The 24,468-nt window shown below is 36.6% G+C and overlaps 1 protein-coding gene across 1 annotated transcript in view; it reads right to left on the reverse strand.

Moving 5' to 3' along the window:
* Window positions 1–24,468, reverse strand: part of SNTG1 (syntrophin gamma 1) — a 948,474-nt gene that overhangs the window by 358,042 nt on the left and 565,964 nt on the right. Inside the window, exons 2-3 of the mRNA XM_013047405.2 lie at window positions 16,299–16,352; window positions 7,555–7,689 (exon numbers count right to left, since the gene is read on the reverse strand). Coding sequence (XP_012902859.1) covers window positions 7,555–7,689; window positions 16,299–16,325 — 162 coding nt within the window. The 5' untranslated portion in view covers window positions 16,326–16,352. The remainder of the gene's footprint in view (window positions 1–7,554; window positions 7,690–16,298; window positions 16,353–24,468) is intronic.

A 24,468-nucleotide genomic window follows, 5' to 3' on the forward strand; every position in this document is an offset into this window, starting at 1 on the left:
AAATGCTTTTTCTGCACCAATTGAGAGGACCCTGAGGTTCTTGTCTCTTTTATTGATTTGTTCTATCACACTGATTTGAGAATGTTGAATCAACTGTGCATCCCATAGATAAATGCCACTCGGTCATGGGAGATAATCTTTTTAATGTACTGTTGGATCCTATAATCTAGGATCTTGTTGAGAATCTTGGCATCCATATTCATCAGGGATATTGGTCTGAAATTGTTCTGAAATTTTCCTTTTTGGTGGGGTCTTTGCCTGGTTTGGAGATCAGGGTAATGCTGGCTTCATAGAAAGAGTCTGGAGGTTTTCTTTCTGTTTCTATTTTTTGAAAAAGCTTCAGGAAAGTAGGTATTATTTCTTCTTTGAATGTTTGGTAGAGTTCCCCAGGGACTCCATCAGTCCCTGGGCTCTTGTTTTTTGGGAGATTTTTGATCACTACTTCAATCTCGTTACTAGATATTGGTCTATTCAGGTTGTCAATTTCTTCCTGATTTAGTCTTGGAAGTCTTGGAAATTTCCATTTCTTCTAGGTTGCTTGCTTAACTTATTGGCATATAACTGTTGATAATAATTTCTGATGATTGTTTCTATTTCTTTGGTGTTAGTCATGATCTCTCCCCTTTCACTCATAATTTTATTAATTTGGGTCCTCTGTCTTTTCTTTTGGATTTTTTTGGCCAGAGGTTTATTGATCTTATTAATTCTTTCAAAGAACCAGCTTCTAGTTTCATTGATGTGTTCTACTGTATCTCTAGTTTCTAACTCATTGATCTCTGCTCTATTCTTAATTATTCCTCTTCTTGTGCATGAGGTAGGCTTAATTTGTTGTTGATTTTCCAGTTCTTTATGGTGTAAAGAGAGCTGGTACATTCAGGATTTTTCAATTTTTTTGAATGAGGTTTGGATGGCTATGTATGTTCCCCCTTAGGAATGCCTTTGCCACATCCCATAGGTTTTGGACTGATGAGTCTTTATTCTCATTGGTTTCCATGAATTGTTTAAGTTCTTCTTTGATTTTCTGGTTAATCCAAACATTCTTGAGCAGGATGGTCTTTAGCTTTCAAGTGTTTGAGTTCCTTCCAGAATTTTTCTTGTGATTGAGTTCCAGTTTCAAAGCATTTTAGTCTGAGAATATGCAGGGAATAATCTCATTGTTTGGTATTGGTTCAGCCCTGATTTGTGACCCAGTATGTGGACTATTCTGGAGAAAGTTCCATGTTTGCTCAAGAAGAATGAGTATTCTGTTGTTTTATGGTGGAATGTTCTGTGAATATCTATGAGGTCCATCTAGTCCAATGTATCATTCAAAGCTTTTGTATCTTTGTTGATTTTCTGCTTAGAAGATCTATTACTGAGAGTGGCATGTTAAGATCCCCTACTATTAATGATATCAATATGACTATTTACTTTGATTAACTGTTGGTTTATGTAGTTGGCTGCTCCCCTATTGGGGGCAGAAATATTTACAATTGTTAGATCTTCTTGGTGGATAGACCCTTTAAGAATGATGTAGTGTCCTTCTGTATCTCTTACTATAGTCTTTAGCTTAAAATCTAATTTATCTAATATGAGAATTGTTACTCCAGCTTTCTTTTGAGGTCCATTGGCATGAAAGATGCTTCTCCATCCCTTCACTTTCAGTCTGGATATATCTTTAGGTTCTAAATGGGTCTCTTACAGACATCATATAAATAGGTCCTGTCATTTCATCCAGTCTGCAACTGCATGCTATTTTATGGGAACATTTAGGCCATTCACATTGAGAGTGATTATTGCAAGGTAAGTTTTTACTGAAATCATGTTGCCCATGAAATCCTTTTTGTATAGATCTTATGTTCACTCTTGGGTTCTTTCTTCTTTTATAGACCCTCCCCCCCCAATAGTTCTTGTAGTGCCAGCTTGGTGTTCATATACTCTTTTAAACCTTGCTGGTCTTGGAAGCTCTTTATCTCTCCATGTATTTTGAATGTCAGCCTTCCTGGATAAAGTATTCTTGGCTGCATGTTCTTCTCATTTAGTGTCCTGAATATATCCTGCTATCCCATTCTGGATTGCCAGGTTTCGGTGGACAGGTCTGAAGTTATTCTGATGGTTCTTCCTCTGTACATAAGTAATTTATTTCCCCTAGCTTCCCTTAAGACCTCCTGTCTGAAATTATGATTCATTAATTACACAATTAAGTGCCTGGAAGTCTTTCTAGACTCATTCATCTTGAGGGCTGCCCTTTCTGCCTCTCGAACAGGAACACTTATTCCATTCCCCAGATTAGGGAAATATTCATCCAGGGTTTTTTCAACTGTATCTTCAAGTCTTCTCTCTTCCTCCTCCCTCCTCAGGAATCCCAATAATTCTGATGTTGGAATGTTTCATGGCATCATTTATTTCCCTAATTTTGTCTTCATGGCTTCTAAACTGTTTGTTCCAGGCTTCCTTCAGATCCTTTTTCTCTATCAGTTTGTCCTCTAGATCACTAATTCTATCTTCTGCCTTGATTACCCTAGGTACTAGAGTATTTAGATTACACTGCATCTCATTGATAGCTTTTTTAGTACTGCCAGACCAGCCCTCACTTCCATCTTTAGAGATTCTATGTTGTCACTAATGGTTTTCTACAACCTAGTCATTGCCTGGATAATTGTTATCCTGAATTCCCTTTCTGACATACTGCTTATGTCCATATCCAATAGTTCTGTGGCAGAGGGCATGATCTCTGAGTTTTTCTGCTGTTGGGTGTTCCTTCTCCTTTTCATTTTGGTGAGAGTTGGTTGAGGGGATGTGTAGCTGAATATATCAACCATGATCCAGGCAAGGTGCACCAGGGCTTAATACACTGTTTTCCCCTGATGTTAGTATTTTATAATTTTATTGAGACCCTGTAGTTGTGTCATGTTGTTCTTTTGGCTTATCTTCTGGGGGAGGGGCCTGTCGTGTTGTTTTTCAGTCACTCTCACTTGGACTGAGTCACCCTGCCCCATATCAAGGGGCTAGGCTCTATGGAAACTGGTTTTTCCAGCTTTTGTTCTTTGGAGGTTTTTGTTCTTTGGTGGCTTTTTGTGGCTTTTTGGAGGGTTAGTGCAAAGTAAACTTTCTACACCCAGTCTTCTGCCTCAGAAAGAAGCCTCAGTCTGCTTCCCCTCTTGATGGTCCAGAACACACAGTCCCCTCTTCTGCAAACTCTGATGAACACTGCAAACTCCTACAGGCATTACGCATCTGCAGCCACCATCTCAGTGGTTGCCCAAGGCCCCCGCTTGTCTCTGCACTCCTATGGTACTAAAACCATGAGCAATATTGGTCCCAGGAGCCCGATTCCTGTGGCTGCCATTGACAGGACTGCTGTCTGGAGTCCAGGCCCACACCAGGTGTGCTAATATTCAGCAGCTGTGGCACAGGTCACAGAAGGCTGCAGGCCCAGTGATCTCTGGTAGGAGCCTGTGCTGGGCTCTCTCAGCTGTGGGCCAGAGTGTGCCCAGCCCAAGTGGTGATGCCACAGGCTCCACCTGTGGAAAGTGGAAAGCCACAGGCTCAGGGACCACTGATTGGAACCACTACCGGCCTGTCTCGGGCATGTGTGGGTGCTGGCTGTGAATGCCCTGGCACCATGGGCTTAGGGCCTTGCCCATGCTGCCTGATTCCACCAGTTGCCCCTTAAGACCCTTTGTTCTTTTTGAGTGCTTTTAACCAGACTCCAAGTTAATGCTGGTCCCCAAGCACAGCGTACTTTTGTGTTGGGGTATTACTTTCCACTGGGTCACCTCTGGTGGCTCCCTCCCCCTTCTGTTTATCCTTCCATATCAGTCTGAGTGCTCCCAATCTGCTTTACCCTACCACTGATATTCTTCTGTCCACGTAGAGATCCAGAAGTGTATAACCTTACATCTCAGGCTGATTTCATGGGTGTTCAGAGTGTTCTGGTAGATATTTTGCTCACTTTAGGGGACCAGTTGAAACAAGGTCTCCTACTTCTCTGCCATCCTGCCCTTCCTCCCTCCATAAGTTTACTGGTTTCAACACTTACCACAAAGCTAAGGTAATCAAAACAGTATGGTATTGACATAAAAACAGACAGACAGACCAATGCTACAGATAGAGAGCTTGGAAATAAAACCTTGTTTATATGGTCAAATGATTTCTGACAAGGGTACAAAGATGCACTGGTATCAGAAAAACTGCATACCCACCAGCAAAAGAACGAAGCTGGACATAACACCATATGCAAAAATTAATTCAAAATGAATCAGTGTACATGATGTACATGTAAGAATTGAAACTAAGAACTCTTAGAAGAAAATAGAGGGGGAAATCTTCATGACTGGATCTGGCAATGATTTCTTAGGTATAACACAAGTATAGTCAACAAAAGAAAAGTAGACAAACTGAACTTCATAAAAATTAAAATCTCTGTGCATCAAAGGAAACAACAGGGTAACAAGGCAACCCATAAGTTGGGAGAAAATTATTTGCAAATCACACACCTGATATGAGATTAAACAAAACAAAAGCCACAGAATTACCATTTCATCCAGCAATTCTATTTCTGGTAACATACAGAAAAGAATGAAAAACAATGACTCAGACATCTGTGCTCCCATGTTCATATTAGCCTTATTCCAAAGGGCCAAAAAGAGAAAACAACCCAAATGTACACTATTGGATAGATAGATAGATAGGTAAGATAAACAAAATATGGTATATATTATTCAGTCTTATAAAGGAAGAAAATTCTGATACATGCTACAAGATAGGTGAACCTTGAAGAATTACACTAAATAAAATAAACCAGATACAAAAGGATGAATACATAGAAACAGAAAGCAGAATAGAGGTTGTCAAGGGCTGAGAGGATGGGACATTTTTGGCCTGTACTGAGTCTTTCTATTTCCATGTAAATCTTCGAATCAACTTGTCATGGTCTACAAAAACATTTTGGAGATTTTAATTGATGTTGGGTGCTTAGGAAGATTTGAAAACTTAACAATATTTAGTCTTTAATTAATGACCATGTTACATTTGTCCATTTACATTTGTCCATTACTGGTTTATTTTCATTTCATTTATCACAGTTCTATAGTTTTCAAGGTAAAACTTTGTACATATTTTGTTAATTTTATTTCAGAGTGTATTATTCCTTTGATGTATTGTGGATTTCACTTTTATTTTGTTTGTTACAAATTATGGGAGTACAATTAACTTTGGACATCATCCTTATTTCCAGCAACCTTGATGAATTTTTATGTTATTCTATTTTTTTTAAAAGATTTTGTTTATTTATTTGTCAGAGAGAGAGAGCGAGAGCGAGCACAGGCAGACAGAGTGGAAGGCAGAGTCAGAGGGAGAAGCAGGCTCCCTGCGGAGCAAGGATCCCGATGTGGGACTCGATCCCAGGACGCTGGGATCATGACCTGAGCTGAAGGCAGCTGCTTAACCAACTGAGCCACCCAGGCGTCTCTATGTTATTCTATTTTTGCAGATTTCTTAGGGGTTTCTACATACACCATCTTGACATCTAAAATAGAGCTATTTACCTCTTCTTTTTTTTTTTTAAGATTTTATTTATTTATTTGAGAGAGAGAGAGAGCATGAGAGGAGAGAGGTCAGAGGGAGAAGCCCAATACAGGACTCAATCCCAGGACTCCAGGATCATGACCTCAGGCGAAGGCAGTCGCTTAACCAACTGAGCCACCTAGGAGACCCTTACTTCTTCTTTTTCAATTGTTATGCCATTTATATCCATTTCCCAACTTACTGTATAACCAAAGAAATACTGAGTAAAAATGAAGCAAGTGATGATCCTTGACTTGCTTACAAACTCAGAAACTATAATGTTAGTGAGAAGTATTCTTTAGGGTTTATTCAATTAAGGGAGTTCCATCCTATCCAGACTTTGTTGAAAGTGTTTCTTATGAATGACTGTCAAATTTTGTCAATTTTTTTTGCATTTGTTGACATTATCATAGGATATTTCTGTCAAGTTCTTCCCAGTGTTCTTCTTGTCTTAATTCTGTCAAGTTCTTCCTAGTGTTAATTCTGTCTTAATTCTGTCAAGTTCTTCCCAGCATTCTTTTGAAACAAGAGATTACATTTTTGTGTATTAACTATTTTTACTGCATAGTTTAAAATCAGTAACGTTATTTCAGTATTAATAGACTGAATTTTAAAAATTACAACCTCACTGATGTAGAATTTGTGTAAAATATTCACTCCAGAGAGTTATATTAATCATATTGTTTCACTGAAGAGAGATAGGTGGCGGAGAGAAGGAGGAGAAGGAGTTAAAGGAAAGGAAGGAAGGTAAAAAGGAAAGAAGGAAAGAAAGAAAGAAAGAAAGAAAGAAAGAAAGAAAGAAAGAAAGAAAGAGGAAAGAAAGAGGGAGGGAAGGAGAAATCAACCATTGATTGCCATTCTTTTATTAACTAAAAGGAAGAATAGGCACTCCATAAGAACAATTTAATCATCTTTGACAGCCAGACCCATGATTCAGGATGATTTAAATCAGCTGTGACAAAAGAAGAGTTAACAGTCTGCAAAATGTCCATTATCTTTAGTTAGCAAGGGCCTATTGATTTAGGACCTGGTGTGACTCCCATAGGATGTTGGTGAGAAGTGAGGTGGAAACTCAAGTTCAGCATTATTCACCACCAACAAAATACTCCAAGGTAAGTCTGTTAATAAGCTACAAATTAAATCTTTGTGCTAAATAGCTATAGATGTCTGGGGAATCCAGGAAGCAGACTGTTTGTTACTTGCTGTAATTTCTTCTGAGATCATATTTGGCAACACTGTTAAAATAATGTCTTTAATGTTATTACATAATAAATGATGAACTCTAAAGTTGTCCTCTTTAATGCTAAAGTTGTTTTGTCCAATATAATCTAATTTCACCTAAAGATGTCTTCCACAGCTGTACTTCAGTGCTCGTGAGCAGATCAATGAGTTTTGACTGATAATTTATGGCTCTTTCTGAGGCTGGATTAGCAGCAGGGTAATATGCCAACCATTTAGGACATTAGACAGAAACTACTATGACACTTGGGCATAATTCTATCAGGGAATCATTCATGCACAATCTCCTGGGGAAAAGCATTGATATTGAGTCCAGTGATTGCCACTTAAAGTCTCACACTTCCCAAATGCAAATCACTGGGCTCCACGTTTGTGCCACCTCCAAATGTCCAATATGATACAAGGGAAAACTGGGGCAGGAAAAACTACTGTGCACTGTCTTCAGATAGTCCTCTGTATGAAAAGGTAGATGCACTTTCTCAAGATCAGATTATACAAGTGTCATTGCAGCCACTTAACAACTGGGAGTCAATGGGATGCTCTAATGTGTAAGGATGAGCCCTGATAGGTGGCTGTGGACCTAGGTTTGGTACTTATACAAGGACATTGCTTACTTAATAATGTCAACAAAAATTACATACAGGAGGATTGACTATGCTCTGAAAGTAAAAGAATAATATATTATGAACTTTCTGTGAATAAGCATTTTTATTAACAAAAAAAATTAAAAAAAAAAAAAAAGAGTTCAACAGAAGGAAAGCTACTTACACCAGAATAGAAAGGCTCACCAGACACACATATCACATCCTGTTCCTGGATCATCAAAATATCTTTGGCTAGGTGCAGCCGGACTTTGAAAGGCTCCTGATTACCATCCTGCAGCAAACAAATCCCTGTCTTTGTCTTCAGGCAAGAAAAGAACAAAACAGAGGAAAAAAAATTTACTTAGGTTATAGAATATAATTTTATGGGCTATTCACAGCAAAACATGATGAATAGCATTTGAGAGCTAAGGAAAATGCACTCTGATAAATCTGGAACATAATACTTAATATAGAAACAGAGACAAGGTTAACCATTTCACATGAAGTAGACCTCAGGTAATGGAGATTTGTTAGAAAACCCACTAAGATTAGGAGAATAAGGAGTATGTTTATATACTAGATTTGAAAAATAAAGTTTTGTTTAATACATATTATCTAAATATAAAATTTTTGATAAGAGATTTATTGAGATATAATTCACATTCTATATAATTTAACCCTTTAAGATCTATAAGACAATGGTTTTTCGTACAAAGTTGTGTAAGCATCATTATAATCAATTTTAGAACATTTTCAAAACTCCAAAAAAAAATCTATTGCATGCATCACCCTAGCCCTCCCCAGCCCCACACAACCACTAATCTACATTCTGCCTCTATCATAGGATTTAGAAACTACTTAACATCATTTTTATCCTCCACAATTTCATCATTCCTATTTGCCAACACACACACACACACACACACACACACACGCACACACACGCGCAGTACAGATGAGAAAATGAGGATAAAGGGGAGAAGTGAATTGCTTAAATTAGTACAATTAATTAAAAACAGAGCCTGAGGGCGCCTGGGTGGCTCAGTGGGTTAAAGCCTCTGCCTTCAGCTCAGATCATGATCCCAGGGTCCTGGGATCAAGCCCCGTATCAGGCTCTCTGCTCAATGGGGAGCCTGCTTCCTCCTCTCTCTCTCTCTGCCTGCTTCTCTGCCTACTTACGATCTCTCTCTCTCTGTGTCAAATAAATAAATAAAATCTTTAAAAATAAATAAATAAAAACATAGCCTGGCTTAGGACCCCAAATCTATGATTCCCAAGCCACTGTTTTGCTTCACATATTTTTTTGGAAATTATAAAAATAGCCTGTGAAAACTGCTGAACTTGCACTAGATAGCCTTCCACCAGTAATCACTTCAGTAATCACTGAAGAAACCCACAAATCCCATTACTCCTGAAAATATATAATATTCACCCAGATAAGTAGAAATATGCTGAAAAAACATGACAAACTGTGGACTCTGAGAAAGAAACTGAGGGTTTTGGAGGCGAGGGGAGTGGGGGGTTTGGTGAGCCTGGTGGTGGGTATTAAGGAGGGCATGTATTGCATGGAGCACTGGGTGTGGTGCATAAACAATGAATTTTGCAACAATGAAAGGAAAAAAATAAAAAAAAAAAAGAAATATGCCTCCTAGTAAGAGCACTTAAGGTTCTCATTTGTCAGAAATACAAAAGGAAAATTTTTTGAGACAGAAAATAATCACTGGCTGTCATTCTGCACCAGAAAGTCAATAGGAACAATGACCACTTTGGCAACTGTATTTTCATCTAATAATTATTAAGCCATTCTTAATTTGGATAAAAGGATAAGTTTATAGAAATATGTATTTATCCTTAGTATTAATGAGTGTAAAATTCTAGGCAATAATACCAGGTTTTCTCTTGGAATATAAATTTACATATGGATTGCTAGGAGTTTGTTTCTTTAAAAGAATGTTTCATAATGTAAATGGGAACATACTTAGATACTGATGCTGCTAAAGATAATTCCTCTGTAAATAGCTTTATCCCATATGCTAATACATACCATCATACCCTTTATCACTATGGGCTTATATTTGTCTGTAATTATTTCCTAAGTGTTATGATATCTTTTAAGAAAAAAACAAGTCTTTTCCAAAAGCAAGGATGGTGTTCTTTCCTCCTTTACAAGACTGGCGCACAGCAGGCACTCACTAAATTGTGTCGATTAATCTATTCTAGAGCATAACTCAAGTGGATACATCTAGAGGACAAAAATATTTCAGCAAAGGCAAATGATATTTTCCTTAATATAGAACATAATTTTCTACCTTTTTCACAGAGAAACGTCTTTCATGCTTACAATGTGATCTTGGCTGGGAGCCAACATCAGGACTCTCTGAGGTAGCATGGGGAAGAGGAGGGTATAAAATAGTATCAAAGCCAAGTGAACATAATTGAGCACATTTGCTGATGTTTTAATGCACAGTATAGTCAAGCCAATTTTCTCCCAGAAGTGTAATGGAATATCTGGCAATGACAAATAATGCTCTGTCTCAACGTGAGGATGAAAGAGGGGTTTTCCCTGAGAGCCCATAAATACATTATTGTTACACATCAAAGAGATATCAAAGATCATCCAGGGAAAGTTTGAGAGACAAAAATATAGCTATGAGACTTCTCTCATTACATATGATGTGGTCAAAGCTCCATTCACTCAAATAATGTATAAAATGTCCCCTAATTATTAGACAGTTGTCTGCAAAACAGAATATATAGACTTTGCGCTCACATTTGGGTCCTGAAAAGACAGAATTAAAGAGAACAAACAATGAAGTAGCTTTTGTTAAAATGAATACACACACACACACACATACACACATAAATAGCTGTTTGAAGAAAACAGAAAACAGCACTAATGAAGCTTGAAACAAACTGAACTTAAATTCTTTAAGTTCTTTAGGGGTTATAGATTTTATAGATTTTACATATTTATTATTATAAAAATTCAGCTATGTACATGAAAACATTTAAATCCCATACATACATCAATTTTGCAAATAATTTGCAAATAATTCAGACATGAATCAGACAATCGTCTCTGACCTCAGAGCGTTCTTATTTATATAATATATATACATGCATAAGATGCAATGTGGTATCAGATGTGGGAGCAACATAAAGAGAAGAGTTAAATATTTTTGAGGAAGGGGGGTGTTAAAGAAGGTTTTCTAGATTAAAAAAATGTATGGTTGTCTTAATAAATTGAGGAAAGAATTAGAGGAGGCAAAAGTTATTTTATTCAAGAGGGAAAATGAATAAAATTATGAAAGTATGAGACTGGGTAGCTGACATGATTCAAGAAGAGAGAGGCATGAGAATGCATCCCAGAGCTAAGTCTGCATAATCCAGCAGAGGCCAAGGGAGAAGAGGTGCCAGGTGAAGAGGAGGAAGGTCAAGGCCCTTACGTGATATTCCAGGAGTTTAAAGGTATTAGAGATGCCTTGGAGAAGTCTGAACAGTGGTTTATGTTTTATAAATATATTTCTTCAAAAAGGAGATGGATAGGAATTGGGAAAGATACCACATACTTTTTGTTAACAGATGTATAAGCCTTGAGCAGAAGATGTTGAGGGCTGGTAAATAACTGCATTAGAGTCAGAACTGGTACAGTAGATTAAAAAATAGGTAAAATCCATGTCTGGGAAATCTTCTGATTCAGAGAAGCATTGCTGGACTGGTACCATCACTAGTGAAATGCAGTCATATTTTTATTTGTTGTTTAATGACCACTTGCATAAAGTTTACTGTGTTTCCAGAAATATTATTTCATTTGTTCCTCCTAACCACCCAGTGCACCCGCTTTCATAGATAGGAAAGGAGCAGAGGAGCAGAGATGAATGGAAGTCAGGATCTGAACCCAGACTGCTGGCTCCTGATTCTGTGCTCTTAACCACTGCTCTGGTTTCACTCATGCACAGATGATTTGAGGGATGCTTCTGCCCAATCTCTCTATAAACAGTGATATGGCCACTGGTGTCTCTCAGCAGGAGACAGCATTTCAGTCACCAAGAATCTCCTTTGGGAGTACAAACAGTTGTGAGAAGGTCATCATCTTGAACCAACTATTTTTCTGTATCAAACAATGACCACTGGGGGTAAAGTGAGTGAGACCACTCTGACCTGATGATTTTTCCATCAAAGGCAAGCTACTGAGGATGCATAAAACACTGTCTCATATGGGGAGAGGCTTAATCTGCGTAGCCTTATCCCCCATAGATTGCTTAAGGTTAAAAATGGGAACCAAGACTGTGAGAGTGGCCACTAGAATAGCATAACCTAAAAGAGTCTGGCTGCAGTCATCACATCCATGCACCCAGACTGCTGAACAATAAAAAATCACCTAAATAAGTATTGGCTGCACAGTTTACTATAAACTTAGATCCTGTACCAGTCTGTTTCTTTATTAACATAAGAATCATTTGTCTTCAAACTTTGTGGACTGTGTACACATTGCACATGAGTAAAGAAATGTATGTGCTCTATGTAGACGTATACAATATATTACGCAAATTATGAAACATACATAAAACTTGAAATTTTAAAGGGATGGTTCATAAAAAATGATATAGATTCAAATGTTTTCCTGTGCCTGATATATGATACTATATTGCATGGGGATTTTACAAAATCCACATTGTTTATTTAGAGGACTATTAAAAGGCCATGCATCTTAATTATTTAACAAGCAATACTTTTTAAAAATCTAGTCATCAGCTAGCTTTCTGTAAATCAATGAAGTGTGTTTATGAATTCACATGAGTTCACTCTGTTTTAAACAAACAGACCTCACAGTTAACAAGAATTTAGGCTTCGCTTAAACCTTGGAACTTTAAAAACTTGGCTATGATTCCTTTCATACTTAGAAGTTAAGGTTTCTTTGGGCACTTATGTGGCTCAGTCAATTAAGTGTCTTCCTTCAGCTCAGGTCATGATCCCAGGGTCCAGGGATTAGGGTCCCACCTCAGGCTCTCTGCTCCACAGGGAGTCGGCTTCTCCCTCAGTCCCTCCTCCCACTCATTCTCTCAAATAAATAAAATCTTAAAAAGTTAAGGCCTCTTTAGGTTCTAGGCTTTGAAAGAACATGTGCTTTCATGAAACATTTTTTTTTAGAGATTTTATTTATTTATTACTTATTTATTTATTTAGAGTGTGTGAGCACGGGGAAGGGCAGAGAGAGGGAGAGAGAGAATCTCAGCCAGACTCTGCACTGTGCACAGAGCCCAACATCATGACCTGAGCCAAAATCAAGAGTCAGACACTCAACCTATTGAGCCATCCAGGCACCACCACTTTCATGAAACTTTAAAATCTATGTTCCTTTAATCTGGAAATATAACACTTGTAATATCAAACATAAAAAAAACTACAAACTACAAGGGTGCAGAGGCCATATATGTCCTGCACGTAGTTTTATAGGTATCCTTGATATATCCATATTTTGCTTGCCAAATATAGCTTAATTTGTTCTGTAACTTTATAGTTTTAAGTATTGTGTAATTTCTTATACCCTACCATATTATTGCAATATTGCACTAAATGCCATTTGATGCCATCTGCCTCCAACTGCATTTTGTACTCCCTTCCAGGATTACTTCCAGTCATGATCTCCTTGCCTAAATGCCAGCCATTTGTCAAGCCCTAGTACATGATTCACTTCACCCTGAGGCTTTCCAAGACCACTCCATCCAAACAAGTGCTTCCTTTTCTGAACTCGGGGTTTTTATTGAATAAATATATTCACCTAACAATTAAGCAGAATTGTATTTAGGCATCACATGTAGAGACTTCAATAATATCACAGTATTTAACCTCGTCACATACGTTGCTATCACAAGAAGATCTTAATAATAAGTTAATACCATTTTTATCATTATGGGCTATTAATATGTAGAACCTAGTACAATGTTTTTTGAGAGTAAGCTTTGTTTCAATATTTGTTGATTGAATCATAGTCACAAATTCTCTTATTATGTGAAGGACTAAGTTAAATTATATATGTAAATGAATTATAAATTATTAAATATATGTTATAGAAAATATGTATTTTCATGGTCAACACAGAGATGTGAATAATATTTTAAGGAATATAGATGAAAATTAATATGAGGAATGAAATATGAGGAAAATGAAATAAGAGGAATACCTACACTAAAGATAGCATAATTACTTCTTGAACACATTGTTATTTTACTTTTTTAAAGATTTATATTTATCTACTTGAGAGACAGAGAGAGCACCAGAAGGAGTAGGAGGAGGAAGGGCAGTGGGAGAGAGAGAAGCAGACACCCCAATCAGCAGGGAGCCTGACGCAGAGCTCAATCCTAGGACCCTGGGATCATGAGCTGAGTCAAAGGCAGACACTTAACCAACTGAGCTACACAGCACTCCTAACACATTATTATTTTGCTAGCACTTTTAAAAGTAGAGAATCAGTAATTATGCCTGCCCATAACATGCACTTTTTCTTCCAAACTGTGAATTTTGTGTTGTCCCAATTATATTCTCTACCTTTATTTTTACATTTTATCAGACATCTAAATTCCAATTCCTTAAAAGTATTGCAACATTTTCTTTTTAAGGGGAGAAACTTCTTAATTAATAAACCTTTCTTTTACAAAGGATTTGTATTAGAAAATTAAGATATTTTATAGGAACTAGACATACTTCCATTTCCTTTCACTGAAGAGACTTCCTGGTATGTGTATGGTTATAATCAATTAGATCTGTCCAATGATGTGGATATCAGATTTACATCTTTAATATCTTAGCAGTCAAGAGAAAACAACTTTTATTCAACATATATTTGACTATGTTATAACGTTATAATTTACTATATTATAATTTCCAGCAACATAATTTAGAAAGAGGATCAAACTTAAAGAGTTCCAAGCTACACATTATGGTTTTGCTTTTAACTAATTAATTAAATGGGACTTAGCATTTCATAAAACTGCTCAATTTCTATACCTGCGAAGTGAGACAGTTAAGCTAAATTATCTTTATGGTTTCTGTCCACTTAAATGTTCTAAGACTGTACATTTCAGTTGCACTCAATGACTTTGATCCATCTGCAGGGGATTTGATCATCTTCAGAGTATCTCATAGCTCTGTACTCCTGCCAACCCAGCCAGTGTGTGGAAGACACATGGCTGCTGCTGCTGAGCAGTTCTGAGGCAGCTTAACTCCACCCTGGGGACAGTCTAAAATGGTGGAAATTATCAAAGGACTCATTGCAAGAGAACAAGAACTTCTGTCTACAGAAAGCAACAGTAAGATGATCACAGTGATATTATCACTGTAAAATAAAATAAATCTGAACCTTAAATAATACTTAATATACATATATTCCAAATCAATGAATCAAACAATTTTGTTTAAAAAAAAGTTGGAAAAATAAATCTTAAGTCAGTCTCTGGAGTCCAAGGTAAACCAAGTGTTAAAATAGTATTTGGTCACTATCCTGTCTTTGAGGATCTCATGACGCTCATAAGTTTTTCGTTTGTATTTCATTCGTGCAACTATCCATGCGATGAGTGTTTTTACTACCTAAAACATAAGATAACACAGTGATGGAAATAGACTTACTACATCCAAAATTGAGAGTATGAGGTGTATTTAACACTAGAAATGACACATAATTAAAATGTAAGTTTTCAAATTTAAGTTTCTAAAGCATTAAATTACTTTTAAAAAATATGAACTGATAGGTGCTGAGTTAAAAGGATGAATAAATTATACATTGTCATTATTGTATTTAGTGTAGCATGTAAGAGAGATCTGTAAATAAATAACTATAAAATAATTTGAAAAGTGTTAGCATAGAGAAAATCTTTTGGAAAACAAAAAGCTTAAGCTTAAGTATTACAAATATAAAAGCAGGGTGCCTGGGTAGCTCAGTCAGTTAAGGCAAATGACTCCTGGCTTAGGCTCAGGTTTTGACCTCATGGGTGGTGAGATCAGTCTCACATCAGGTTCCAAGCTCAACCAGGTGTCAGCTTGAGATTTTCTCCCTCTGCCCCCACACCTCTGGCCTTGGGTGCACATATGCTCATGTGTGCACACTCTCTCAAATGACTAAAATGTTAATAGCAAGTGTTTATTGTTAAAAATGTTAATAACAAGTGTTTATTGGTTTGTTTTTAACTGTATCATAGGTAATCTAGTCATGGTTGTTTTTCTTGGGGTATCTATATATACAATAAAAATATTTTAAACCTTTTAAGCAAATATGGAACATTTTAACCTATGAGTGACTGCGTTTGGCCTGAAGAATGAAAGAATGCTTTGAATGTTGCATGTTTAGTAAAATAGTGTTTTTTCCTAAGATAGAATGGTTATATCCCTGGGGCCTAACTCCATGCACTACTGACTATTCACTTGAATGGCCTTTAAAATCCTTGAAAGAGCAATGTATCACTTTAATTCACACCAAGTGTGAAGACAGCTCTACAGAGAATCTGAACTGCTATGTGTGATATACTTAAAACAATACTGAAATACTTAAATAATACTGGAATCATAAAATTGTAGAATTTTAGTGCTGAAAAGGACATCAGTATCTTCTAATTTATAACCATTTATGTGAAAAGAATTACTTCCAACACTTCTACTACCTGAAATCATGTAGTAAGTGCATAGTTTATGGAGAAGGGCAATTTAATCACATTAAATATGCTCCAGTATTCTTAAGGAAGAGTGAAAATCCGAGCTTCCCGGGCACTCTGGCTTTTTGAGACTTGCAAAAACAGACCGTACCTTGGATTTGAAATGGACCTGTCACCCATCTCTCCACCAAAAGCAGTGTTCCACTTATATAAAAGAGGGCTAAGTGTGTCCCATTTATAACAGGTTTCCCTTATTCAAAAAGCAGAAAGCCATGTAACATACCTCTTCACAGGCAGTCCTGAAATCCATGTGCTACGGCACCTCAAAAGATGTCGTCTGAAAAGACAGAGAAATGGTAAGCCATCAAGCACAGCATTGAGTGTAAGAGTGGAAAACGCTAATAAAGCAAAGCATAAGCAATTTATGGAGCAGATACTCTGGGCAAACTGTTTATGGCCACCTGTAAGGGACAAGAATTCCCTGAGTACAATGAAAAGAGCAGAAGGAGAAGAAAGAAGTCTTAACCCCCGCCCTTGTGCACCGTAAATGGCTCCGTGTGACCCAGAGGGAGCACTTCTATGTACCTCTCCACTCCAATAAGCATTCAGACAGGATCTGAGATAGGATAAACCTCTTCTCTCAAGTGTTCTGCGCATTCCCAGCTTTCGTTTTAAAACCTGAGTTTGCAACTGGGAAAGAAACTTCAAAGGAGTAATTAAAAGTTGCCTTTCATGTGGTTATCTCTTGAAAAAAGGTTGACTAATCTTTCTCTTTTTAATTAAAAAGCTGCATGCATGAATAATTTTCTCTGAAACAAAATTTTATTCACAAACAGTATGATGTAAGGAAACAAGCTATTTATCAGAGTGAATAATATTAAGATAAATCGATGTATGAAATATTAACACAGATTCATTTTGTGGTCATTATAATACGTAAATGGTGAACATGGACTCAAATGCATATAAAGTGCATATTTTTAATGCTTTTAGATAATTTTATTTTGGTTATATGATAATAAAACCAAGAGTGGTCATAGAAATTTAATACCCTGACACTGGAAAAAACACAGAGCCAAAATATAATATAGTTTAGGTAAATGAGACTTTTAAGTGAAATGTATGGTGAATTCCATAGTAAAAGACTGGACTCCTCAAAATTAATCCTTCTCTTAGTCTTTGGAACAGTGAATTATTTAATAATATATTACAGTAAATTATTTGTTCTTTTTAGTAAGTGTTGGTGAAATAGAGCAGGGAATTCACTTATGCTGTCACTGGATCATTGCTACGGACCCTGAAAGAAAAGAGACTGACCGTTTTCAATAGTCAACTGAACATACTGCATAATATATTGAGTATTTTCCCTAAATAAGTTTTAAGGGTTGTGGACCTGGAATGCACAAGCAGTCTGATTATAGTAAAGCTAGGGAGCAACAAATTATTTACAAATAAAAGGCAATTTGATGATAAACATCATAATTTGATGATGTAAGTTACTTAATCTTTTTTGTTTTTAGATTTTTTTTATGGTAATCTCTTTTTTCAATTATTTAAATTCTAGCTAGTTAACATACAGTATAATATTGGTTTCAGGAGTAGAATTTAGTGATTCATCACTTCCATACAACGCCCAGTGCTCATCACAGTTACCCTCCTTCCTCCCCATCACTCATTCAGCCCTTCCCCCACGCACTTCCCCCATCAATCCTCAATTTGCTCTTTATCTTAAAGAGTCTCTTATGGTTTGTCTCCCTCTCTATTTAAATTACTTAAATTTTTGATAGTTGTTAGTTTTAACAATTACTTTTCAGAATTGCCCTTAAAACTGTTGAAAAAAAACTATAAATATCTGCTTATCCCCAACTTTGATGTAAAGTTATGCCTTTAGTATAAAAGTAGAATTTCAATATTTATTAATTATATAAAAACATGGTCTATCTATCTAGAACCAATTTCCTGCTACTAAAAAGCAACTAGAGAAATAAACATGGGGTTATTTAACCATCTGTCTAAACATAAGCTCATGTTTAGTTTCATATGCTGAATATTAGTTCATACATTTTAAGACATTATTAATAATATGACACATTATGCATGCACCTCTACTATTTTTTCTTTTTCTTGAATCTTCCATTACCTTTCATCAAAATATTAGGTAGTAATATCAATGTTTATTCAGAAAAATATTATTATGAGATTTGAAACAAGTAAGTTACTAGGTAAGAATACATTGCATACTATAATAAAACTATGTTCAATGATTATAAATTTAAAATTGGAGTAAAAGCTGTTTAGTTCTTTTATTTAAAAATTTTGAGACTTTTCTGTATAAACTTTTATGTTAGAACAGCTTTAGATTTACTTAAATATTGTGAAAATAGCACAAAGATTTCCCATATACCCCACATTCCTTTTTCCCCTATTATTAACATCTTACATTTGTATGCACATTTGTTAAAGTTGATGGATCAATACTATCATATTATTATTAAATCCATACTTGATTCCATTTTTTTTTCTCCTGTCCTCTTTCTGCTCTAGGATCCAGGACAACACATTATATTTAATCACCATGTCTCTGGCTCTTTTTGGCTATGACTGTTACTCAGACTTTGTTTCTTTAAAATGAGTGTGACAGTTTTCAGGAGTACTAATCAGTAATTTGTAGAATGTACTTACATTGGGATTATTCTGCTGTTTTTCTCATGATTATACTAGAGCTAGAGATTTAGGGAGGATACCACAGACATTAGAATCATTTAACCACATTGTATCAGTGGTCCACCTGTCAATAAGATTTATCACTATAGAGGCTGACTATAACCACATGACTAGGATATTATTTATCAGGTTTCCCCATTGGTAAATTATTCTTTTCTCCTCTCTCCACACTTTACTCTTTGGTTAGAAGTCACTGTGAGCAGCTCATACTTAAGGAGTGGGAAGTTACACTTTGTTTCCTTGAGGGTGAAGTGTCTACATGAATTATTTGAAATTACATTGGAAAGAAGATGTGCCTGTTCTTCCCCCATTTTATTTATGTATTTATTTATTTATTTACTCAACCACTTACTTAGATCCTGATAGAGCAAGGTCAGCTGAGGTCAGCAAGGAAGTATACATATATATGAAAAGCCCATTTGTAAGGATGCACCCAGTAATATTTATCCAGGAAAAATTACACTAAACTTCCACATGTCTTCCCAATGAAAGCAAAGATATAATTCTATCTGATCCTTTTAGCCTATTTCCGTTTATATTTATATAAATATAACTTTCTATATATATATATGTATTTATGTTTCTATTTTTCTGACAGCATATGATGTCAGAAATAAATTATTCATATTTGGGGGAAGCTTTTAGTAAATGACAAATATGTCTGTAATAATATATCTGAATTAGTAACAAAAATAGGCTCGAAAAATAAAACACCACAGCAAAGGAATATCTTTTAGATGAACACTACCATTTGAGTGAAGGTTATATTGATAACTTTTGATTCTCTACAGATACAATGAAAGACGTCAAGGCTATAATTAACCATAAGCTAAAATATGTAAACACTTGTGGAAAATTGAATGATTGACCCAGATTTTCTATCTCTCTTGGCACCCACTTCCATGCCATAAATTTATCATGGAGGGAGTATTTTCTCCATACATTGACTTTAGACTTGACCACATGATTTACTCCTGCCAATTTTGTGTTGATTTCTTAAATGGGCTGGCATGTTCCCACTGCTCTCTTGCACTTCTTGCATCTCGAGAAGCTGCCATACACTTGGCCTGAGCAAAGAATGACATACCTAAACTGAAATTTTTTTAAATGACCCACAGAACATAGGGTAAAGCAGAGTCACCCTCACATCCCTGGCCAAACAGACTGACCTACAGCCAACCTCCAGATTCTAGAATAAAATAAAGGCTTAGTATTTGTAATGGTTAACTTTATGTGTCAGATTGACTATGCTATAGTCCCTAATTACTCAGTCAAACTCTGATCTAGGTTCAGCTTTGAAAAACCTTTGTAAATGTGGATAAAACCTACAGTTGACTTACATTAATTATTGGCGATTATTCTCAATAATGTGCATTAGCCTCATCCAATCAATAAGAAGGCTTTGCTACCACAATTATATCCAATGCCTTAAAGTCTCCCTCTCTGTCTCTGTTTCTCTCTCCATACATATATGTGTGTGTTTCCATATGCATACATAAATATTTATGTTTATGTATATGTATATATGTTTATGTGCATACATGCAAAGTGATTGTTTCTTTGGAGAATCCTGCCTGATACAGATTTTGGAACCAAGAGTGGTTTTAGAGGAATAGAACCTTAAGAAGGCGTTTTCTGAATTGGTTCTGGGATTTCCAGAATTTGTTCTCTAATCTGATTAAAGGCACCAGTGACTCTACCTCAACCATGAAAGAAAACACTAATATAGCGATAGAAATATATAAAATATCAGCACTGAATACTCCTAATTGAAGTGTGACCCATGAAGAGGTATGCTACAGTGAAAAGAATTGCATATTTTCCCCAATTTATACAGACAGAATTCTGAGGAATTGTGTAGCAATAGATACTAAGGATATGGGATTTAAAAAAAAAAAGAATATGGGATAATGGTGAGAGAACATGAGAACATAAAGTTGAATTAAATCAAATTTACTGACATGGCCCCATGAAGCAGATTCTGGATTTAATGTTTAACCTAGTGGGGCTAGAAGGGATCTATCAGTTTGGCTCATTGGTTAAAACATGGACCAAAACATGGCCCACAACAGGAGAGTTAAAAATGCCAGACCTGCCTTGGTTTATGCAGAGGATGAGATCCAAAGGCTTAGGGAGGTTGGGGTGTCAGAGTGAGTGTATCATGTGAAACCTACTCAGTTACAACTTTTACCATGACTGTGAGGCAAGGATTTGCTCTAGGAATCAAACACTCTGTGGTCACTTCTGTGAGTTAGAAGTTACAGTGAAAAATGCTGCCACTGAACTGGGATCCTTAAATGCAGGGAGTAATTGGATTTTGGAGTGGCTGGGCCAAGTGGCAGCACTAATTACCAAAGATAAAGTGGGAATGGTTACCATAATGGACATCAGAGTCTGCAAAGCAGTAATCAGAATAGTCTGACTCTCAGAAACCTATTGAAGAGGAAAATTACCCAGAGCAGACCCAGGCCAGGAGGCCCCAGAAGATGGAATGTTACTAACAATAAGCTAGAGATAACCAGAGCCCTACTGGGAGCAAGAGAGAACCATTCACTTCTGCTTCTGTAACAGGCTTCCCACCACAGGCTCCCTGCACTACTGTTCCCGCCTAAAGCAGGCCCTACTCCCCCAGGTTAAACCCACCTACCAGCAGTCAGCATAGCCTTTGGAACCTGACTTCCTGTAGTCCTCTATAAAAGCCCTATAACCCCATTGCCTGGGGCCCAGAACTTCAAGCAGAAGCTCATCCCTCAGCCAGCATAAAATAAATCTGAGTTCTCCTACTTGTCTGCATATCACTTGGTCTCTCGTGGGTCTGACACAATGGCACTGGCAAGTTGATTATGTATTCCCAAAACTGAAATAGATGGGAAACCTGTTTACTGCCTAACTCACAGAAGTGACCACAGAGTGTTTGATTCCTAGAGCAAATCCTTGCCTCACAGTCATGGTAAAAAAAAGCAGAAGAATTGTAGGTCCAGGGAATAGTCTATCCTGAATCACCGAAACAGTCCTTGGCCTTCAATCAATTTCCAAATCTGAATCAGTTTATAGGTCCAGAACCCCATGGATGGGGGAAGGGTGGGCTCCCTTGGGAAAGGACCCTGTTTATGTCTCTCCGGCTTTCCTTAAAGGAAAAACAAAAGAAAACAGATGGCCTTCCACCAGGGTAACTGTCCATTGAGGAAAAGAAAATAATCAGACTTTTCAGGGACTACTGGATACTAGTCCTTAACTGACATGGCACAAATTCTAGGAGATTCAAAACATCACACTGGTCCCTCAGCACTGGGGCTTCTGAAGTTTAGATGATAAGCGAAACTTTAACTCAGACCCATCTCACAGTGAGTTCAGGGGATTCTTGAACCCATCCTATTATTATTGCCAGAGCTCCAGAATATGTAATTGAAGAAGACATACCCAGCAATTGGTAGAATTTCTACATTGTTTCTTATTCTGTGGAGTGAGGGCTATTATGAAAGAAAAGGTCTAGAAGCCCTAGAAGTAAAAGCCCCTAGAATGGTCTCTACCAGGACAAATAGTAAAACAGTACTGAATTTCTGCAGGGATTATGGATATTAGTGCCACCATCAAGAACTTCAAGAATACAGAGGTGTAATGATTCCCATTACATTCCCATCCAACCCACCTATTTGGCTAGTGCAGAAAAACAGTCTTGAGAATGGACAGTGGTGAATGGACAGATGAACAAAGTGACATTTGTGGCAAGGATAGAGTATACTAATGGGTCAGCCACATGGACTTCTACTCCCCAATTTTAAACTGGCTAGTCACTGCTCAATATCTAATCATCCAACAACAGAGATCAATGCTGAATCGAATGTAGCAACATTTCCTGTGGTGATTAGCCAGCTACCTGATGACAATTTGGTTACAAAAGACTACTTCAATATTAGAATGGGTACTGTTTTGTTCTTCCTAAGGTAAATATTTTGAATAGACTTGCCTTTCCTATATGCAATCCTTTTACCAAAATTACCATCCACAAATTTATAGAATCCTTTAACCATTGCCATGGTATTCCATACAGCACTAGTTTTGATCAAGAAACTCACTTAACAGTTAATGAACCTTAGAGCTTCTCTTAGTATTACTATACGATGTGATTGAAGTCAATGGAAAACCATAAAAAAATGAAAACAAAACAAAAAGAACAATTAAAACACAACTACCCATTGGTCAGACCTTTTGTGAGGAATAGACACAAAGTCATGGAATTTACTGGTCTTACCATGTACCTCATCAGAAACAGGTGGTTTGACAGAAGAGTGTAACAGCCTTAAGAAGACTTAATTACAGAGTCAGTTAGCAATATCTTGCAGGACTGGGATAAGGTTCTCCAGAAAGCTGTATATGCTCTGAAATGGCATCATATTTTTGGTTCTCTTTCTCCCATTGCAAGGATCGATGGATCCAAGAATCAAAAGAGGAAATGAAAGTGGCACTACCCACTATTACCCACTAGCAAAATGTTTACTTCCTATTCCTGTAAACTTAGGTTCTGCTGGTCTAGAGATCTTTGTTCCAAAGAGAGAAATACTTCCAGAAGGAGACAGGATGATTTCATTGAACTGGAAACTAAGACAGCTGCCTAGCCACTTTAGGATCCTCATGACTGAATCAATATCAAAGAAGGAGCTACTTTACCAGCTGGGGTGACTGATCCTGATCTCAAAGGGAAATTGGACTGCTACTCTACAACAAAGTAATGAGACATATGTGTGGAATATAGGAGGTACCTTAGTGCTTCTCTTAGTATTACTACACCATGTGATTGAAGTCAATGGAAAACCATTAAAAAAATGAAAACAAAACAAAAAGAACAATTAAAACACAACTACCCATTGGTCAGACCCTTTGTGAAGGAAAGTTTGGATTACCCTATGAGATGATGAATGATGACCAGCTGAGGTACCTGTTGAGGCAAAGGAATATGTAATGGATGGTGGAAGAAAATAGCTATAAATAAGGGCTACAACCATGTTGTCCTCTTACAGAAATGAGACTCCAGTTATGTATTTCTTCTTCATTTTGTTATGAATAAGTTTGTGTTTGTATATCATGGATAGTGTACTATATAATATATACTATACACTACACATTAATCTATATATTTAAATTGTATATATTATATATGCATATAAATATGTTTGTGTGTATATATGCATGAGTACATGTGTATATCAAATGTTTTTGTTTTCTTCCCTCTCTTATCCCCTTCTTATGTAACATATAATTTATTAATAATATAAACTTTTATATCACAATATTTAAGTTACAGCACACTAAGGAGAAGAGTGAATATCACTTAAGGACTCTACTACCTTGAAAGGAAATGCTTAGTGTATTCTAGATTTTATGAAGAATAGTTGCATTTTTTTTGTTTGAAGTATGACTTTGTGGTTTCTATTTGGAGGTTAAGTAGGTTAAGAAGATGTGTTTGGGTGTCAAGGTGACAAGGAGTGGACTGCTTTTGTGTGCCAACTTGGCCAGACCAGTTATTCAACCTGGTCTTCAGTTATGTAATCGAACACTAACGGAGTTGCTGTGGGGGTATTTTGCAGATATGGCAAATATCTATAATCAGTTGACTTTAAGTAAATGAAATTTTTCTAGATAATGTAGGTGAGACTCATGCAAATAAAATAATTGGCAGGCCTTGAAGGCAAACTCAGACATTTCTCAGATAAAGAATACCAACTTCAAGT

Source organism: Mustela putorius, unplaced genomic scaffold, assembly GCF_011764305.1.
Source record: "Mustela putorius furo isolate JIRA1106 unplaced genomic scaffold, ASM1176430v1.1 tig00000151_pilon_pilon_pilon, whole genome shotgun sequence".
In the NCBI taxonomy this organism is placed as follows: Eukaryota; Metazoa; Chordata; class Mammalia; order Carnivora; family Mustelidae; genus Mustela; species Mustela putorius.